Source organism: Piliocolobus tephrosceles, chromosome 11, assembly GCF_002776525.5.
Source record: "Piliocolobus tephrosceles isolate RC106 chromosome 11, ASM277652v3, whole genome shotgun sequence".
Classification (NCBI taxonomy): Eukaryota; Metazoa; Chordata; class Mammalia; order Primates; family Cercopithecidae; genus Piliocolobus; species Piliocolobus tephrosceles.
Window position 1 is genome coordinate 37,058,199 of NC_045444.1, and position 12,426 is coordinate 37,070,624.

Below are 12,426 nucleotides of genomic sequence, written 5' to 3' on the forward strand. Positions count from 1 at the left end.
GATCATAGTAATTTTTTCCTGAAAGCAGATGGAAGTAAGACTTACTCTGTGGGCCTCAGTTTAAAGATGAGCCAAAGTTTTAAGGATTTCAGGTTACGAAGGAGTGATGGTGTGCACCTGTAATTCCAGCTACTCAGGAGGCTGAGTCAGGAGAATCATTTGAGCACAGAAGCTGGAGGTCAGCCTGGGCAACATAGCAAGACCTCACTTCTCAAATAATAAATAAATAAATAAGGGGAGCATAGCGGTGATTCACAACAGGTAGAATTTGAGCCAGCTGATCTCTTGGTTCCTAACACTGAGTTCTGTGATTCCCTGACTGGTAAGAGAAGACAAGAGGCAAGGAAAGAAGACATGTTTTCAAGACTTAGAGGCATAGGAAGCAGTCTGATTGGAATAAATGCATATGGCGGGGTACTGGTCAATAAATTTGGAGGGGCAAATCATAGATTGAGGAGCTGTGTGTTATTAGGAGTTTGGGAGGTCAGCAGAGGAAGAATATTAAATCCATTAATCACTGTCTTCTTTTCCTCATTTTTATTTCCTCCTCTTCATATTTCTCCTTCTTGTCTTAATTTTTACATCTGAATGTCCTTAGACTGCTAACCCTTTTTTTATTTTTATTTATTTATTTATTTTTTGAAACGGAGTCTCACTCTGTCGCCCAGGCTGGAGTGCAGTGGCAGGATCTTGGCTCACTGCAAGCTCCGCCTCCTGGGTTCATGCCATTCTCCTGCCTCAGCCTCATGAGTAGCTGGGACTACAGGCGCCCGCCACCTCGCCCGGCTAGTTTTTTGTATTTTTTTAATAGATACGGGGTTTCACCGTGTTAGCCAGGATGGTCTCGATCTCCTGACCTCGTGATCTGCCCGTCTCAGCCTCCCAAAGTGCTGGGATTACAGGCGTGAGCCACCGCGCCCGGTAACTGCTAACCTTTTAAATTTACCCCTTTGTTTTAATATATTAGCTCACTTCTTCCTATAAATCAGGATAGATTGTTACGCTAACAGTAGTAAATGGCCCCAAAATCCCGAACTTAAAACAACAAAGGTTTATAGTTCATTCATGTTATATAAAATCCAGGGATCAATTAGGAATCAGGGTGAAAGAGCAGCTGCCATCACAAATGTTTCCCTCCATGCTGGAAGGAAAGACTTCCAAAGCATTAACAATCAAATTCTCATCTCTAAGACGATATATATAATTTTTGCTCACATCTCATTAGCTAAAAATAATCACATGGTTCTACCAAACCACAGATAGACACAAGTACAATGCTATCACGTTTGCTGGAAGTTGGAGAGCTGGAAACATTTGGTTAAGATTACTAGCAACAGTCAGACTGCATAACAATTGGAAGTCCAACATCAGCGTTGGATACCTTTCTGACATCTGTTTACCCATAAACTTGACAGTGCATTACTCCATTCAGTGTTGTACACAGGCTCATATTCACTGTCTCAAAGCTTTTCGATATAAAATAATTAAATAGGCCAGGCATGATGGCTCACACCTATAATCCCAGCACTTTGGGAGGCTGAGGTGGGCAGATCACCGGAGGTCAGGAGTTTGAGACCAGCCTGGCCAACATGGAGAAACCCCGTCTCTACTAAAAATACAAAATTAGCTGGGCGTGGTGGTGCATGCCTGTAATCCCAGCAACTTGGGAGGCTGAGGCAGGAAAACTGCTTGAACCCAGGAGGTGGAGGTTGTAGTGAGCCGAGATTGTGCCATTGCACTCTAGCCTGGGCAACAAGAGCAAAACTCTGTCTCTAAATAAATAAATAATTATTTCACTTTTCCAAAGATTTCCCATTGATCTAGTTAGGCTCTATCCTGCTCACTGATCCTGTAAAAGTTTGCACTGATTATTGAATGAACGAGTACACTGCCACATATTTCATTTCTTTAAGCTTGTTCTATGTCGCACATAAGAATTTCTCTCCAATCGTTTCAAATCATACTCAAGGGGAACGGGTTTTTCTTCATGTATTGCCTTCATTCCTATCCTAGTCCTTGTGGAGATCCTGGGGTGGGTGGGGCATTCCCATATTGCAATTTTATGTCCTCATTGGCAGTGTTAAAAATGTCCTGTATTGAAATATTTTGTAATTCACTGAGCTCCACCCTTTCCTAATCTCTTGGGTTTTTTTCCTTCTTTCTAAGATTGCAACATATGCTCAATAGAGGATATAATTTATATTTTAATTTTCATACAATATGCCAAGAATTGCATTTTTGCACATCTTGCCATTCAAATCCAGTCTTAAGTATAATCAGACATGTACTCTTTTTTTTTTTTTTTTTTTGAGACGGAGTCTTGCTCTGTCTCCCGGGCTGGAGTGCAGTGGCCAGATCTCAGCTCACTGCATGCTCCGCCTCCCGGGTTTACGCCATTCTCCTGCCTCAGCCTCTGGAGTAGCTGGGACTACAGGCGCCCGCCACCTCGCCCGGCTAGTTTTTTGTAATTTTTAGTAGAGACGGGGTTTCACCGGGTTAGCCAGGATAGTCTCGATCTCCTGACCTCGTGATCCGCCCGTCTCGGCCTCCCAAAATGCTGGGATTACAGGCTTGAGCCACCGCGCCCGGCCTGACATGTACTCTTAGAACCTGTTTTCATTCTCTTTCTTTTTCTCCTGTCTGTATTCACCTGACACTTCTCCATCCCTTTTCCCTGTCAGGTGAAACTCAGCATGTCAAAAGAATATAAAATATTTCTTCTCAACCACTGATAGATGTTTAAAATTCTACTTTAGTGTATCTCTTGCTCTCTTTTCTTTCGAGACAGCGTATCACTCTGTTGCCCAGGCTATAGTGTAGGGCTATAGTGTAGTGATGTGATCATAGTTCACTGCAGCCTCAAACTCTTAGGCTCAAGTGATCCTCCTGCCTCGGCCTCCTGAATAGCTGGGACTGCAGGCACACCACCACACTGGCTAACGTCTCATTTTTTCAGTTAACTTTGTGTAATAGTGACATCATTAACCACTGTGGCAGCTTAAGAGATCTTAAGCTTGTTCAGTGCAGCCCTATCCCAATTCAGATATGGAGTTCTCCCACCATGCCTTTGGGTATCTAATAGCTGCTTAGGCTTACGGGCATTGGAACATTGTAGAAAAGCAACCAAAAGAGGAGCTCCTCTACAAAAAGCAGTCTTGCTGGGTTTTCAGCTAGTGGTGACATGTGCGAAAGGAGCCACTGCACATCTTGACCCAGAGACCATGGGAGGGGAGGGCGTTCCTCTGCGAAGGCAGAATACTTGACTGGTAAAGTCTTCCAAAGGAAAGAACTTTTCTTTTTTTTTTTTTTAAGACGGAGTCTGGCTCTGGCACCCAGGCTGGAGTGCAGTGGCATGATCTCGGATCACTGCAACTTCCGCCTCCCGGGTTCAAGTGATTCTTCTGCCTCAGCCTCCTGAGTAGCCGGGATTACAGGAGTGAGCCACCACGCATGGCGAATTTTTGTATTTTTAGTAGAGACCATGTTGGTCTGGCTGGTCTCGAACTCCTGACCTCGTGATCCACCTGCCTTGACCTCCCAAAGTGTTGGAATTACAGGTGTGAGCCACTGTATCCAGACTGAAAGGAACTTTTATTGGTGTATCTTCTCTCAGCTCCTCATGAGGCTCATGCTGGGTGGTGTGTGCTGGAGGCTGGGCAGAGGTGCTTCTTAGACAACTTCTAAGAAAAGTTTACAGGCAACATTTCATTTGCCACTCTCTCTTTTCTACTCTCTTGTCCTCGGGATTACCCTCTGCATCTTTTCCATATGAAAACCCCATTTCCTCTTTCCTTTATTGAATGCCCCTCAAAATCAGGACCCACACCATTAGGCATTATTCTCTATTTCCTTGATGATATGGAGGATGAGATTTTCAGACACTATGCAGAGGTAAGGGGAAATATTTATATTCTGCATGAGAGTTGGCAGAGGGGAGAAAGAAATCCTCCACCCCAGATTGGGTTAATTCATCAAAGCAACTCATTAAATTTTTGTGTTAAAAGAAGTTGAACATTCACACTTCGCTCTACTTGGAGCTTCATTAAAATGCAAATGAACACAGAAGGGTATCTGTTCTTAGTTATCTGGCCTAAGTAAAGATTAATTGCAAACCCTTTCCTGAGAGTAATTTTTGATAAATGAGAACTAGGGGGAAATTAGGCGCTTGAGAGAGATGCAGAAAGGGCACAGGTGGAGGATGTGACAAGCAAAGAATTGGAAAGACTATGGGAAGGTTTTGCTGTAGCATTGCACAACTAAAGTTATATTTACTTCCTAAACCACAAACTTAAAATACTCATATAATTATACTTTCCAAAGAAATGTCATGGTTTATTCCTTCCAACTACCTATGAATCTTGCTCTCACTAACCATGTCTGTCTTCTCCACAGTCACATCCACCTGGTCTAGACTATACCTTTCCCTTTTGCAACAAACTTAAATTCACTAATCCTATCTGTGAACTTGGATACAATTCTCTCATCTTTCACGTACCACTGGTCCAAAATAAAGATTTTTGAATGCTAGTAACTTTATGCATACCTCAGTGGGCATCCACAAAATTCTGTACTCTCAGCCTATATCCCCATAACTGCTCTTTTGAGAAGAGACGAGACCAGAACATACCTGAGATGTTCAAAGCAAAGACATCTAAGGGATTCAAAGCTAACTCCAGACCACAGCACGTCTAGCAAGTTGGCTTTTTCAAAGAACTCCAACGTCATTGGAGGGACTAAGAAAGCATGGGAGAAGTGAATGCTATAATAGGAGTGAATGGGAAACAATTTGGGACCGAAAGTAGAGAATCTAAGTTCCAAAAAATGACCAGTTTTGTAAAAAAATCAAAAGTTGCCAATAAATGGCTATTAATGAACAACAGGAAATGCCATTAGCATCAGTGGTAGTGGGAGTATTATCAGATATGTTACCCAAGGAGTCTACATAAAGGAAGAGGAAAGTTTGGTATATTTGAAGACATGATGACTTTACTGTAATAATTATTATCTATTATTTTGATCATCTTCTTCAAAGTTAGAGTGGTCTTGGGAAGCTAGGGACAAATTTTTATTACCTTTATTAGTCTACCCACCTTTCTCCCAACACTTCAAGAATTTGTGGCCTGGGAAAACAGGCCTGTTATAACAGGACATCCCAAAGCTGCTGGAACGTCCTGACGCTCTGAAATTGAACTATTTTTCTGGGAGCTGATGCATTTATTTAACTGATGACCATAACAAACCAAAGATTGCAACAGACCCCACCCTAGAAGAAAGCAGACAGAGAATAAGGAAGTCATACATCATTGGAGAAAAATTAGGATTCTCCAAACTGTTCACACTTTTTGTTTTAAATGTTTTATATGGGCTTGACAATGTTTAGGAAAAGCCAGTCCAACATTACCAATAAAAGATTAGTATTTAACCCCATATCCCATAATTGACACTGCAAATAAGACATTTAGGATTTATCTTGAAATTCTTACTGAAGTTTGACTTTCTTTTAATCACTGCTAAATCTGCATCAAGTTACGCAAACTTTCTAACAGAAAACTGTTTGTGACTAACAATAAATGAACTCCGTTCTTAGTAAGTTAATTTTAAAACATAGATGATCATTCTATCTCCTTAGTTTTGGTTGCCAATGCAAATGAGTCAGAGGATTTGCTTGAGACACTGAGATAATTGTGTAACTCTACAGCGGAAAATGCCATTGGAGAGTACTTGCTGACCTCACAGTTGAAAAAAACTATTTAAAAGATGTGGAAACCAGATGTTTCAGTCACATTTCAGCCGCTGCTCTGAGAATTTATTGTGAGCAGCCTCTAACAGGCTGTTACTTCGCTACAACTGACGATATGATCATCTTAATTTACTTATTTCTCTTGCTATGGGAAGAGGCTCAAGGATGGGGATTCAAGGATGGAATTTTTCATAACTCCATATGGCTTGGTAAGAAACTTCACTCATGAGCTTCTTGTTGAGAATGTCAATTCTTTAAATCATGGAGAAGGAAATTAAAGCAGTAACTTTTTCTATTCTGTACAAGGCTGATGTTCTCAAAGAAAATGCTTAGGAAAGATAGCCTTTGGAATACATGTGCTTTTTTTTTCTTAAGTGTTCTTGCCCTCTGAAAAGTAAAAATAGCATTTTATAAAGTGAACTGCTCAGTAGAAAATAGCAGTTAATATTTATATTCAGTATGAAAATATACTTTTAAACTTTTCAAAGCAGATGTAGTAGCACAGTGAGGAGCATTTCTTTAACCAACTAGAAACACCAATATAGTCTTTTGTTTTTGTCAATGCATTTGCAATCAGATTTCAGAATCATAACAGGTAAATTGGAGTATACAAAAATTTTATAATAATTGCTTCGTGTACTCTGAGCTATAGTCTATATGTTAGTTTTTTCAAACATTTTGACTATTTTGACCAAGCCAGCTTGCAATACAGAAAAAAGTGAAAAATGTTTCTCCTTCTGAATGCATTCTTACCACTTTGATTCTTTCTGTTTGTACTATCCATATAAATACTTTTCTGACCCTTTTGTTAGACGAGGAAAGTTTCTTTTCTTATTTTGTTTTGTTAAATGTAAGGAATGACATAGGCCAAACAGTGAAGATAAACAATAGATCAAAAAAGGAAAATGCAGAAAACCCAAAACACCCCTTATGTTACAGTATGCTAAACAATGCTTTAATTCTCATGATACAAATTGATATTGCTCTATGTTCATTCTTGTGTTTAATAGTAAAAAAAAATTAAATTTCTTGGGGGAAAATGCATAGATTCTTGCATAGAAAAAAGAAATAAAGAGAAGGTGAAATTAACCTAGACTTTGATTTTATGCTTGCTAAACAGCACAGTTGTAGAATATTTTCCCTTTCAGCAAGTTTCTCTCTGCTAATAACTGCAACCATGCGGATTTCATTAAAAAGCCTAATTTGTAATGCACAGCCTTGCCACCTATTTTTTTCAGCTTGAGCCAGTGAACTAATTTCATTATGATCCATTTGGCCAAGACAGGATCTGAAATTTAGTAGAGGAATGAGCCCATCTCTTTATTTTTTTGTATACAGTCAAATGTAGGAAATATGCTCATATTCGTCAGGATTTTTTTTAAATGTCGCAAAGCTAGTAATTAAATCCATGCAGATAAACTTTGAAATGTTATCAAACCCTCTAATAATCAAGTAATTTAGAGTTGTCTTTTAAAGTGTCATTGTGTGTTACAAAAATACAAACCTGGACAATAGATGTTCTGCCCCAGAGGTAGTGAGAAGCTAATTCAAATGTCTATTAATGTATGCTATAAATCTGAGGGTCAGGATAATTGCAAATTGCTTCAATCTGGGGCAAATTATTGACCAGCCAGCCTAGCACAGATGTTTGGTTTATAGTTTATAGTTGGTTGGATCAATATAATATTAGAAACCATTCAGGAACATCTGTTAGCAACTGTCGAGAACAGGACACTTTAAATCTAGGGTGTCCCATCTTTTGCCTTCCCTGGGCCACATTGGAAGAAGAAGAATTGTCTTGGGCAACTCATAATGTTTTAAGAAAGTTTACAAATTTGTGTTGGGCCACATTCAAAGCTGTCCTGGCAGGCCGCAAGTTGGACAAGTTTACTTTAAATTCTCTAGGTTATGGTTCCAATCTGGTAAAATGATAAGGTTGAAGTAAAGGATCCCTAAGGCTTATTTTAACTCTGGTATCATCTAATTTTAAAAATAGTACTTTAAACAAAACAAAAACAAACAACAGTTAAGGACAAGAAATTACAATCATTTTACGTGGATCATGAGAATAAAAAATGCACAGATAAGCAATTATTTTTATTGTTGAATTTGAAAAAGAAGGGAAAGGAAGGCGGGATGTGGTGGTTCACACCTGTAATCATAGCACTGTGGGAGGCTGAGGTGGGCAGATTGCTTGAGCCCAGGAATTAAAAAGACCAGCCTGGGCAACACAGAAAAACTGTGTCTCTATAAAAAAAAAAAAAAAAAAAAAAAAAAATACAATTAACTGGGTGTGGTGGTGCATGCCTGTAGTCCTAGCTACTCAGGAGGCTGAAGTGGGATGATCACATGAGCCCAAGAGGCAGACGTTGCAGTGAGCCGTGACCTCACCACTGCACTCCAGCCTGGGTGACAGAGTGAGACCTTATCTCATAGAAAAAAAAAAACAAAGGAAAAGTAACATATCTTGAGCTCCTCCTATGGCCCAGAAGCTATCATTATTCCCGTTTGACAAATGAGGAAACTGAGGCTCATCTGGTTATACAACTCCCTGGTAGAAACAGCAGTGGAACCAAAGTCCATTTCTACTGCCACCACTCACTAAAAAGAGAAAACATTTATTAAACAAATTTTCAGTTTTAATAAATGACTATTGACTAGATAAATTAATAAAATATTATTTCTTCTGAAAGGTAAAATTGGGATTCACTGTACAAAGGTCCATCTCAATAGCTCAAAATTCTGAATTGAGAAATATTTTTAATAAAACACCATATTTAAAATTGTCAGGTACAGGCCGGGCGCGGTGGCTCAAGCTTGTAATCCCAGCACTTTGGGAGGCCGAGACGGGTGGATCACGAGGTCAGGAGATCGAGACCATCCTGGTCTACAAGGTGAAACCCCGTCTCTACTAAAAAATACAAAAAACTAGCCGAGCGAGATGGCGGGCGCCTGTAGTCCCAGCTACTCGGGAGGCTGAGGCAGGAGAATGGCGTAAAGCCGGGAGGCGGAGCTTGCAGTGAGCCGAGATGGCGCCACTGCACTCCAGCCTGGACGACAGAGCGAGACTCCGTCTCAAAAAAAAAAAAAAAAAAAAATTGTCAGGTACATACTCCAAGAGTTCTCTATTTGTTCATATGGCAACATACCGGGAAGTTTGGTGCTGTTAGAGGAACAATGTGGAATGTTAATATTTAATAAATTAAATCAAAAATTATAACATAAACATTTTTTGCTATTTCTGGTATTATGTTATTACTAAACAAGTTTCAGTAGGTACCAAAAGTTTAAGAAAAATTACATAGGGTGAGAGAAGGGAGAGAACAGAAGTACTGGGTTTAATTCCTGAGTGATGAAATAATCTGTGCAACAAACCCCTGTGACATGAGTTTACCTATGTAACAAACCTTCAAACCCCCTTGAATCTAAAATAAAAGATTTTTAAAAAATGAAACTTTACTGGGAGGAAAACTTAAAATTATTATTTTTTAAAACTGTTAATTCTTTTGTTTTGTTTTGTTTTTTGAGACAGAGTCTTGCTCTGTCGCCCAGGCTGGGGTATTGTGGCATGATGTCTGCTCGCTGCAACTCTGCCTCCCTGGTTCAAGCAATTCTCCTGCCTCAGCCTTCTGAGTAGCTGGGACTACAAGCGTGCACCACCACACCCGGCTAATTTTTTGTATTTTTAATAGAGACGGGGTTTCACCATGTTGGCCAGGCTGGTCTGGAACTTCTGACCTCAAGTGATCCACCCATCTCAGACTCCCAAAGTGCTGGAACTACAGGCATGAGCCACCACGCCTGGCCAAATCTCCATTAATTTTTTCTGTAAACATCACATTTTACTTTTGAAATAAAATATAAAGAAAATCAGTTTGAGAAAACTTTATATACATTAATTTCTACAAAATTTGTTTTCAAATACAGGTCTTTTAATCTGTATACCCACGAAATATAATTTTTAACATTTTTAATGATTAACAACAACCTCTGTTATAATACATAAGTAAGTTAAACACACCTCCTGTATCTACCAAAAGCTTTGGTGTTCCTCTATTTCAAGATAAAGAAATTCAGAATATTCACTAAAGAAATTCAGAATATTCACTAGTGTCCAAGTTCGTTGAGGATAGAACCTGACCCACAGCACCTAGCAAAATACCCCGTGGTATAATACTCAAAGTAACTAAATTGAAAACTAGTGAAAGTTTAATGAGGCTTTGCCATATGAAGGACACCGGGCAGCAGGTACCTTTCAATGGAGAAACAACCTGACTGATGGTCCCGGTATTCTCTGACCTCCAGCATCAGATTGACTAAGGTCCTCTGTGTGTGAGTAACGGGAGTTACTATGTAATGTATAAGAGCAAGATCCTTAGAGTTCAGAAAAAACAAGCATCCTCTGTTATTGAACTATGGCAATGTCAACTTCAGTTTGGGGTGGAAAACAAAGAACTATATTTCTAATTCCCCTGGATTCATTTCTTGGTGTCAAGAAATATGTATGTCCTCAATGAAAATGGTCCTAAGGGTGGCTGATTGCGCAGGTCAGGATACAGAGACTTAACCATAATGTCAGACTACATAGAACTATTAGAGCTAACTACAGAGCTAATGTTATGACTATTGTCCTGGGAATCTTTTCACATTGTTTCTATGGTAGAAGGCACTCCAAACTCAAAACAATCCATTTAAACAGTGATCTATTGGAAGACAACTCATGTATGACTTAACACTGCCTAAAATATGTTGGGAAAAATATGTGAACTAAAAAAGACAAATCAGATTTAAAAATTGAGGCATTAACTGGTAGTTAGGTGTGTCCAGTTTTTTCTCTGCTGTGTTTGAATCTGTTTTTCTTTTCCCTAATTCAGTATTTGCTTTGGATCCCTTCAGATCTTTCCTCAGTTTTTATTTGTTTTACTAAATCATTGTTGTTGTTTTTTTTTTTTGAGACATAGTCTCGCTCTGTTGCCTAGGCTGGAGTGCAGTAGTGCAATCTCTGCTCACTGCAAGCTCCACCTGCCGGGTTCACACCATTCTCCTGCCTCAGCCTCCTGAGTAGCTGGGACTACAGGCGCCCACCACCACACCCGGCTAATTTTTTGTATTTTTAGTAGAGACAGGGTTTCACCATGTTAGCCAGGATGGTCTCGATCTCCTGACCTCATGATCCGCCTGCCTCGGCCTCCCAAAGTGCTGGGATTACAGGTACAAGCCACCACGCCCGGTCTAAATTCTTAATTATATTGCATTAGTCAATTAGTCATTCCTCTCAATTGGATATTTTAGCTTATTTTTCTCCATCACTGTGAGCCTACATCATGGATCCATCTTCACTGGTTTCTTTTGCCTTCACCTTTTTTTTCCCCCATTGCTTACCTTGGCAAGTTTTTATATAGCTTAAATCCAAAAGAAAGCCAAAACTTTATCACCTGTGGATAGTGTCGCACTACAATGTTGTATTAAAAACTTTATTTTAGGCTGGGTGCAGTGTCTCACGCCTGTAATCCTAACTCTTTGGAAGGCTGAGGCAGGTGGATCACTTCAGGTCAGGAGTTCGAGACTAGCCTGGCCAACATGGTGAAGCCTCATCTCTACTAAAAATACAAAAATTAGCCAGTTATGGTGGTACATGCTTGTAATCCCAGCTACTCAGGAGGCAGAGGCAGGAGAATTGCTTGAACCCAAGAGGCAGAGATTGCAGGGAGCTCAAATCGTACCAGCCTGGGCAACAGAGTAAGACTCCATCTCACAAAATAAAAATACAAAATAAAAAATAAATAAAAACTGTATTTCAGGCTATCAGATCAAAAACATAATTTAGCCTCAAGTTTCTGTTTATGGCCCCAAATTCCACTAAAATTCCCCCTCATTCATATTTTTCCCCAAAGCTTCCTAACAATGATAACTTAGCTACCCAAGGCAGCCAACACAGCAAGCTCTTTGGCAGGAATGATAACTGTTGTAATCTTCTAGCTGAGGCCACAGAATTTCCCCTGTTCCGTAAGAAGGAATAACAGTGCTTTTATGACATCATCTGATTTTACAGAACGAGCAGCAGGTGTGTACCACAGAGAAGCACGGTCTGGCAAATACAAGCTCACCTATGCAGAAGCTAAGGCGGTGTGTGAATTTGAAGGCGGCCATCTCGCAACTTACAAGCAGCTAGAGGCAGCCAGAAAAATTGGTAACTAATTTCACAATGATTTTTCTTCTTTTTCATCCTTGGAGGAAAAAAAAATCCATCTTTCCTAAACCCTAGTAAGACTTCTTTCTCCAATCCCCTTCTGATATATCACTAAGCCCCTAGGACATCTCCGCTCTCTGACTTCTCCTATCCATCTGCCTAGAGTTGGCAGAAAGTTTCTAGTGTTGGCCGGGCGCGGTGGCTCAAGCCTGTAATCCCAGCACTTTGGGAGGCCGAGACGGGCGGATCACGAGCTCAGGAGATCGAGACCATCCTGGCTAACACGGTGAAACCCCGTCTCTACTAAAAATACAAAAAAACTGGCCGGGCGAGGTGGCCGGCGCCTATAGTCCCAGCTACTGGGGAGGCTGAGGCAGGAGAATGGCGTGGACCCGGGAGGCGGAGCTTGCAGTGAGCTGAGATCCGGCCACTGCACTCCAGCCCGGGCAACAGAGCAAGACTCTGTCTCAAAAAAAAAAAAAAAAAAAAAAAAAAA

At 40.2% G+C, this 12,426-nt stretch overlaps 1 protein-coding gene across 1 annotated transcript in view; it reads left to right on the plus strand.

Moving 5' to 3' along the window:
• The first annotated feature begins 5,783 nt into the window (after positions 1–5,783).
• Positions 5,784–12,426, plus strand: part of TNFAIP6 (TNF alpha induced protein 6) — a 22,479-nt gene continuing 15,836 nt past the window's right edge. The window contains exons 1-2 of the mRNA XM_023217522.2: positions 5,784–5,949; positions 11,793–11,930. Of these exons, the coding sequence (XP_023073290.2) occupies positions 5,856–5,949; positions 11,793–11,930 (232 nt within the window). The 5' untranslated portion in view covers positions 5,784–5,855. The remainder of the gene's footprint in view (positions 5,950–11,792; positions 11,931–12,426) is intronic.